The 9,598-nt window shown below is 38.0% G+C and overlaps 1 protein-coding gene across 1 annotated transcript; it reads right to left on the reverse strand.

Annotated features, from left to right (window-relative positions):
• Positions 1-1,071: 1,071 nt before the first annotated feature.
• Positions 1,072-2,796, reverse strand: LOC103935172. Its single transcript, XM_009344927.3, has one exon. It carries the CDS (start codon positions 2,794-2,796, stop codon positions 1,321-1,323), a length of 1,476 nt encoding a protein of 491 aa, XP_009343202.2. The 3' UTR covers positions 1,072-1,320.
• Between the last annotated feature and the right edge of the window lie 6,802 nt (positions 2,797-9,598).

Genomic DNA, 9,598 nt, shown 5'->3' on the forward strand with positions numbered 1-9,598 from the left:
TTCGAATCTTCAAAGAAAATATTGGGAAGATGATGGAAGTTTACGTCGATGACATGGTAGTCAAGAGAGAAGAAAAGACAGACGACCTCACTCACCTCTAAGAATCTTTCGAACTACTCTGAAAATACAATATGAAGCTTAGCTAAAAAATGTGCACTTTTAGAGTTGTGTAAAAGAAGTTATTATATTATTTGATCACCAAGCGTAGAGTTGAAGCCAATCCGGAGTAGATCAGAGCCATCATAGAAATGAAGTCGCCGCGAACCATGAAATAAATTCAAAGTCTAACCAAAAGAGCAACCACTCTTAGTCGATTCCTCTCACGATCTCTGAAAAATACAAGTCACTTTTCACAACAATCAAGAAAAGTAAGGGTCTACTATTGATCGGCGAATGTGAAGATGCTTTTACAAAGTTGAAGGAGTACTTGTCGAATCAGACATTCTTGTATGTGCAGCTAGTGTAGCTCTGGTATGAGAAGACTCGATGGAGCGAAAACTAGTATACTATGTGTCTAAAACTCTTCTCGGAGTAGAAACTAAATATCCAAAAAAGGAGAGACGTATTCTTACCTTGGTGACAGCAGCCAGAAAACTCTAGTCGTACTTCCAATCATTTCAAATCGCTTCCAACATAGAATACCTGTTGTGATCCATTTTATATGGTCTATATTGATCTTTTAGAATCACTAAGTGGGCCATCGAATTGGGGCAATATGAAATCATCTACTGGCCCAAGACTTCAATTAAAGCCTAAGCATTTGCAGACTTTGTGGCTGAATTTACTACAACTAATCAAAATGTCTCATCCTTCATAGATCCTCATGACACTTGATAAAGACACGGCTAACACACAGACAGGTGCGTTAATTTGACCAAAACAAATAAAAGTTGGACTCATATGATGCGACACCTAGAAGTTAGGCTCATGTCATTTCTCAAAGTTGTCACAGTTTTTTACCGTTTGTCAAGCTTTTAGCAATAGCACCGCTTGTTCTATGGATGTTGCTTCTTTTTCTTGTAGTAAATATAAACAAGATAATAAATTTAAAATGACAAGTGGCAGATCGTCATGGTACATGGAGTCTTCCTCTCTAACTCATTACGTTTTAAATTCAAACCTTCTCCTCTACTTAGTAAAAAGAAAGGGCAAATGATGATTTGAGAAAGTCAGTAATAGCTCCATGTATATAAAAACAATTAAGAAGCTGATCAAATCTTTAATATACCATGTAAAAACAATACAAAGTTCCTATGAAAATTTAATTTGTAATAAGAATATACGTATTTAAAAAAAAAAAGAAATCTATAGTCTAATTAATCAAGGGTAAGCACAAAATTTTTCATTTTTTATACAAAGAAACAACCTCTCGTATGCTAATGCCATCTTTCTTGCCGTAAACATAGAATTAGCATATTCCCGGCAAGCCCTTCCCCTTTGGGCTGCCCTCTTTGGCCCTTCACTCACAGCCAACTCCAAAGCCTCGAACAAAGATTCGACGTTCGGAGAAAACATGAAGCCAAACTCATCATCCACAACAATAGTACCTTTTATGCTCGGAAACCTCGACGCCATCACCGGCTTCCCACTCATCATTGCCTCCATTAGAGTAAGATCGAGGCCCTGCGGTCTAAGCGTTGGATTCACAAAAATGTCGATGCCGTTATAAAATGCATGTAATTTAGACGGACTCATAGATCCAAGAACTAGCACTTGAGGCCCCAAATCCTTGTACCTTCCCTCCCATGGTCCTGAACCGGCTACGATCAAATACACGTTAGGGTTCTTATCTATAAGCTTTGAGAATGCTTCGTATAGTATAGGATGGCCTTTGTCTTTCACTAATCTTCCGGCCACTCCCAATACCAAACTAGCATTTTTCGGTATGCCAATTGCAGACCTAAACTCTTGGCCTAGGTTATCATCCACACCAAAGTCCGCTTCGTCAACACCGTTGACAATCACATGCACTCTTTTGTCTGGTATTTGGTAGACATCCCTTAGCATCTCCCCACAACTATCACTTATAGCAACATGATGGGCATAGTTATGGAAGAATCTTATCTCGTTCAACACTTTTGGGACAACCCCTTGGATGCTTTGGTTGAAAGATGGGGAGATAGGCTCGTTCGGCTTGCGTGTTAAATCTTGGAAGATGTCCGAGTGTAAGCTTTCGAGGGCGATCCCATGCCATGACACTGCAAGGTTCGGTAGGTTTCGCGCTAGCCAATGAGGTAGCGCCACGCTTTCGGAGTGAACCACGTCGAATTGTTCGCGTTGGTTTTCTTCCAAAAACTGCTCCCATGCCTTGTTGTAATGCCATCGCCCTGGTTCGCCCTCGTGGAAGTGAATGTAGGGCGATGATGGGCTCGGACTTCCTTGTTGGTTGTCGAGTTTGATCAGCTCCTTGGGCAGGACTGGGGAGGTGAACACATGGACTTGATGGCCGAGGAGGGAAAGTGTCGTGTGGAGAGTGTGAGCGTGGCGTTCCATGCCCCCCGGGATGGTGCCAATAGGCCACTTTCTTGAGAAGACGGCGATTCTGAGGGCGGTGGGTCGAGAACGGTCTTGAACTAAGGGAAGGCGGTTCCAGGCGAACTGAGCGGCAAGGAGATTGCCGGACCAGCTTGGGCTGGGATGGGTGGAAAAGGAAGTGGTACAGAGAGAGGTGGTGGTGGTGGTGTGGAGGAGAAAAAGGGCGGGGATGGTGAAGAGGACGATGAAGAAGAGGGTGGTGCAAAGATTTGATTGGGAAGAGGAAACCATAAGTTTCTTGGGTTTGTGGTTGGAGGCCATTTGGTTGGGGAATTGAAAGGGAAAAGGGTGTTGAGTTATGATGTATGGTTGTATTGTTTTGAAATTTTATAAAATTGTATGGCTGGCTATGTGAGAAAGTGGGGAGGTGCCCACGCACTGAAGCAAGTGCGTCTCGTTTGAAATTTCTTTGAGTGCGTTACTCACGCCCCTTTTCTGAAAAAAGGAATTTTCATGTGCCACATGCATGAATATTGTGACTTGTTTAAGGGTTTATTGATGTATTTTCAATGATTTGTTATGGCACCTAACGACTCGTGCGTTGTCATATAGTCATTACAAATATATTTAAACACACTGGAAATTCTCTATCATTCCCGTTAGAAGCCTCACTTACGGTTAAATTGATGAGATTTGGTGTATATGGGGTGTATTTGATTGACGAAGTAGGAACTTATTAAATTAGGCCGTAAGTTGATGAGACTTGGTGCTATAGGGGGTGTATTTGATTGACGAAGTAGGAACTTTTTAAATTAGGCCCAACAAAAACCGCATATATTTCTAGTCTAGAACAATTTATCTGAAACTGATTCACTATAATTATAATATTATGGTCTAATAATATATATAAAAAAAAAACTTCCATATAAATTGTATTATTCAACTGAAATGAAATATTGTAGTCAACATGTTCCTCGTAAGTCCTTAAGATATCAGAGTCCATAACTCTATATATGTGTTAGTTTCGTTGTGTCTGACTCGGAAGACTTTAAGTAGACGCATCTACATGTGGATTTTGACTTAGAGGAACCGTCACATAACACTTAGCCAGGTTTTTGGGCGATTTGTGAGGCATGTATTTGATTCGAATACTCATACACATTGGACTTTCTTTTCCATTTTGTTAATTAATCATGTTAGTCAACCATGCATGTGATTCGCAAGGCTCTTATGCAATTGTTCGTTCACAACTAGTAAGTGAAAAGTTTTAAGTTCGATTCTAGTTAAAGATAAATTTAAGCAGAAATTAGGTTCTCATCCCTCTTTTTGATACTCCATTGATTAAAACCTTAATCCTTCTCAATTTTTGATCAAGGTCCTTGAGTATTAATAACATCATTAATTATTTCAATAATAAATATGTTTTATTTTTAAATATATTCCCTTAGTGTTAAAAATGTTACAATTAGTATATTTATATTTATGACTAAATTTTTTATCTTATATTTTTATTTCTAGTTTGTACCCATTTTTAATTTGCAAACCTTTTTTAATTTGTACCAATTTTCTTTTCAGTTTTAATTTGTACCCATATATTAATTTCTTTTTGTGCCCATATTTTTTAAAGTTTTATTTGTATTTGTGCCCATGTGTTTACCGTCACGTGATATTATATAATTAATCAATGATAGAAAAATTACATGTGGTATATTTATGTTTTATGGCTAAACTTTGTATCATATATTTATATTTTTAGTTTGTACCAACTTTTAATTTGCAACCTTTTTTTTTTTTTTTTAATTTGTAGTATTTTCTTTTTAGTTTTTATTTGTACCCATGTATTAATTTCTTTTTGCAACCATATATTTCAAAATTTCATTTGTACTCATAATTTTTTAATCTTTTGTTTGGACCCTAATTTATTTATAATGTACCCATTCTTCTTTATTAATGTACCACTTTGTTATATGTGAAATGTACCGATTTTTTAACACTATGGATATATTCTTTTGCCATTTATTATTTCTTATTGTTACATAGTTTTTATCCATTTATTCAATCAAAATGTTTGAATTTTTTTATTGTAGCCGTTTATAATATTACTATTATAATGAGGGTTTTAAATTTATAGGATTATAAATCTGATAAAATATCAAACAATTAATGTCAAAACTATAAAAATATAAATATTAATAGTGATATAATGAGGTGTACAAAGTCAGGGGATTTTGATCAAACTTTGAATACCATTAAGGTTTTAATCAAAGAGTGTTAGGGATTAGGGACCACATTCAAAGTATCCGTAAATTTAAATATATTATTGTTACTTCATTGTGAGATTTAGCTCACACTCCCACCCTCTTAATGTAGAGGATATCATTTGTTCAAAGAAATCTCTTATGCACTGCGCCAAATCTGCAGCCTATGTGCGCTGCAACATGGACGAACACTAGTCGCACGATAAAAAATAAATGGCCCCGACTCAAATGAGTTGCATGCATTTGCTGCAGAGACTTCTTCACATTTTATACAGATCATTCTCATTTTGTGACGGATCAACCAAATCCGACCCAAAAATACCCCAAAAAAACAAAAAAAAAGAAAGAAAAAATAAAAACAAGCTGAACATCGCGTTATACATCTGCTTTACTAATCCATTGCACCTTGTTTATCTTCTTCCCTAGAAATATCATCTCTCCCTGAAAATATGAACCCTAAACGCTAAAACTGGTCTTGAGCCGACCCCCCTGAGTTATTTGCCCCATTCTCTGGTCAAGTTGAGGTCCAAAAGTGGATATTGCGTCATTCTCTGCTCAAGTTGAGAGCCAAAAATCTTTTGCCATCTCTCCGCTCTAGTTGGGCTCCATAAATCGTTTTCAGTTTTTTATTTTTATTATTATTTTTTTTTTGTCAAACGATAGATTTTGTTAGATTAGAGGTTATATTAGTCATCGACGAGGCTTGAACCCACGCCGTTATGCAAGAGCTCAACATCTTTCCACCACTGTGGTAAAGGGCCACTTGCATAAATTGTTTTCAGTTGAGTTAATTACAGTTTTAGCGTATTCAAGTAGTAGAATTGTCTATTTACATTTTTTTTTAACAAAGGATTTACAGTATTTGGAGAATCTAAAGTTAGTGATTATAATGAAATGGCTTTTTAGTCAAAATGGTCTTTGACATTGACATAAATCCTCATTTTAGTCCCTCATATTTAAAATCAATTGAACTAATCCATGAGTTTATCCATCGTCAATCTTTTTTGTTATTCCATGAAAAATCTACCTAGAAAAAGATAAAATGACCAAAACCTCAAATTTTGTTAAATCATTTTGGCCCAATACTTATTGAATTGAGAGTATTTTTATCATTTTGGTCCTTAATTAATAGAGATTTTTTTACGGAATGATCAAAATGATTGACGGTAGACAAACTTAGAGCCCACTTCTATCGATTTCAAATCTTAAGGATCGAAATGAAGAGTTATACCAATCTCAAAGACTATTTTGGTTAAAAAGTCCTATGAAATTTACACTCATGATTACGAAAATAGAGCTTTTATTGGCAAGATAGTGTTTCAAAATTTATCGAGCAAGATTTTGCTCTGACTACTAGGCTGCAATATGGCAGAGTGCTGAACATAGGACATAAGAGTGCCAAATAATGGGGATTTGAAACTAAAGTACTTTATGCGAATGTCATGGTGTCCAAAAAATTACTGCAAAAAGAATACAATAAATGCATGATAAGGATGATTTGCTGAAATTAGGTCTTTTGTTCAAGCTACATTTTATCATATTGGGGTTGATCCAAGTGTAAAGGTAAAGGACCTTTACTTGCATATAGCCGATAATTTGATAATGTTCAATGAATATTCCTGGGGAACTTTGTCGTTTGAGAACACCCGCAATGCCCTTTTATTTGCTTCCAAGAGCACGAATGATGATGATGGTGGTGACAACAATTATGTTGTGGAGTCTATTTATAATGATGGTAGTGTTCAAGACGAGGGTATAGGCAAGGCTAAGGCCAAGGGCAATATAAAAGTCAACAAATCGAGAAAAAAGAGAAAGAGCAAGGGCAAAAGTCCAAGTCAATGTCGAGGAGAAGGGAAAGGCAGAAGCAAAGGGGGAGGGTGGATGGAAAAAGCAAAGATATTGTTGGAGTTTAAGAGGGTTTAGCGATGCATTCCAGTAAATGCAGTGTGAGGAACTCATAATCCTTGTGAATAATATCACCATTTAAGAGACTATCAGTTCTTCGTAAGCTTGTGACTACCTAACGGCACGACCTAAAATGGTCATAATAGTTAAATGTTGTAATCAACATACAAGTCATTCTCATATGGCATTACCACAAACATGATACATATGTAGGAATAACCTGACCTAAACACTACAAAAAATATGGCCAGGGTGCACAAAAAGTTATTTGTGCCCTATTAGGTTAATGGGCACCAACATATGTGTCCATAGAGCAATGGTAATAATGCAACAACTAAACTATATATGTGCCCCTTATGAGCATGCCCTTTGATTAGAGGGCACGATACAGCCATGTGTGCTCAAAGAGTTGAGCACATATAAGTTTTTTTTTATGCCCTATTCTGACACCTATGTCAGAAGCTATTTTAGATTCATGTTAGCACAATTTTTCTAATTGTGTCCTATCAATTAAATTTAAAAAAAAATAAAAATAAAAATAACAAATTCGAAATACCCTGCAACCTGAAACCAACATTTGAAAATGTATATTCATCCTTTCAGGCAGTCATCTTTCAGGTGGAGCCGCTTGTGCTCCACGAGCCATCCACAACAGTACCACACGCAGCGACAGTGCGACCTGCAGCCATGCCAGGGGTTTTAGAGTCAATTTTGGCCAAAACACAACCATTTTCAACAATTCAAAAGCTAAAACAAAGCTACAAATGTAAGTATCCGAAATTTACCTTCTTTAGGGCCATTGGGTGCCCTATGATAGTCTAAAATCAGCCTGAAAATCATAGTCCTCGCTAGAAATCTGGGAAATTTGTCCCTTGAGTTGAAACTGCATCCAACCTTAACCAAATCAGGCCTGTAGTGCACAAAAATGTCTCTAAACAACCTAAAGAACCTAACTAAGGTGTTTTCGAGACTGACCCATACTGGATTCAATGAAAAATCTCGTCGGCGAGTCAAGTCACGACATAGCTTGTCAATTCCTCACGTCGATTTCGATTTCCAGAAAGCAAAAGGTAATAGGAGTCTGCAGTGAGAAGAGGAAGGTGAGGCTGGTGGTTGCCTTGCAAGAGATTGGCAACTTCGTCGCCATCATTGCTTATGTGCTTCTCTGTGTCAAGGAAGAAGCCGAGAGGGAGGGACAAAAAGATTGTGAGAGAGCAAGGGTGGCAGTGTAGTGTTTGGGTGGTGGCAAGGTTCGCCGGAGTGGCGAGTGAGGCGGAGATGGATGCTGCTATTTTCTATGCAGTGTGCACAAAGATGGTGAGGGAAATGACAGAGAAAAGTGTGAAGAAGTAGAGAGAGAAAGTTAGTGAGAGAGAGGATTGCGTGAAGGAGAGAGACGGAAGAGTGATGGAGTGCAGAGAAGAGTAAAAGCACGGGGAAGGGTGAAGACCCACGTGGGTGGGTCCCACGGGACAGAAAACCTCATCAGAAAATTAATAAAATAATGGATTAATGCTCAACACAGAATTATAATATACATAACCAGATTTAACAACTTTCTTATAATTCCTCCATCAAGTCCAACATGAATAAAATTAGCCAAATATCACCCAAAATCCAAGTTGAGGCTCACAGCATGCCTACTCATCAACTTAACCCAATTCTTTGCCACTTTAGTTACAAGTTTAAAAATCCACACAAATTCATCCAACTTACACTAAGAACTCAACATAAATTAACTCATCTATTAGAGCCAAGAAGAAAATATGATAGGGTTTCTTGGGTTCTCACCTCCAAACTCCTCCAAGTTGTTCACCAATGATAGGAGCATATTCATGCGACTTAATTAGATTGTTCTCGTGCATTTATGTTGTGTCTACTTAGCTATTTTAGTGTTTAAGGCCACTTTTGTGTATTTTCAGATTATAAGGCCAAAGTGTGCAAGAAGATGCAAATTGGAGTCTTTTGGAGTGAAAGAGGAATGAATGAGTTGAAGACTTGAAGAAACGACGAATTCCTACTCCAACGATGAATTCTTACCCAAACGAGGAATCCTACTCAAACAAGGTTTCCTATTTGAAGTAGGAAAGTTAACCGTAAGTTTCCCGTTTTGGTAACCTTTCCTAATCTAAACGTCCGTATTTTCTAGCCACTTTGTAGGCCTTGTTGCACTTTAGGACACAAAACCAAGGACCTAGCCCAATTACTTAGCCTTAGCCGTGACTTTCCCTTCTCCCCTTCCCTTGCCGTGCAAGGGGGGGCATTTTTGTCTAATGTTATGTAATTAAACCCTAAGCTTTCTAGTTACAATCTCAGCCGTACCCTTTTAGTTGGACCCTAGCCGACCTAATTCATTGCATGCATTCATATTCACAAAACCATAGCAGCCGCACCTTTTTTTCCTAACCTTGGGGGGATTATTCATTCACTTCTCAACCTGCCACATTCATCATTCACCTTAAAAAACTAAAGATTGACTCTTGCCGCAGCACCATAAGCCATTCATTGATATTTTAATCAGCCATTCATCCTAATTATTCTTCTAAGCCGTGGCCCCCCATATATTATTTTACCCTAATAAACCAAAAAGGAATCCCAGCCGCAGCCACCATATATTATCATTCTTTCAGCCGCAAAGATCCCATCCTTTTTCTCACAACATTCAGCCACAAAACCTAATTCATTCTCCCTAAGCCGTGACCATTCACCCTAGATTCTAATCAGCCGTAGCCACCATAACCCATTACAATTGACATCACAGCCGCATCTACCCTTCCATATTTTCCCTGCAATCCGTGCCTCCCCTCCATTCCAGCCTTCGCCCATCACAGCCGCAACCACCACATCAATTCCAGCCACCTTCCACACCTCCACACACCTTCCATCAACCTTGCCGCACCACCAAACCTCCCTAAATCCATCCCCAACCCAAAATAACATCCAGAAATTCCCTAAACCAT

The sequence above is a fragment of a genome, unplaced genomic scaffold (genome assembly GCF_019419815.1).
Source record: "Pyrus x bretschneideri cultivar Hongxiangsu unplaced genomic scaffold, Pyrus_bretschneideri_v1 Contig91, whole genome shotgun sequence".
Taxonomy (NCBI): Eukaryota; Viridiplantae; Streptophyta; class Magnoliopsida; order Rosales; family Rosaceae; genus Pyrus; species Pyrus x bretschneideri.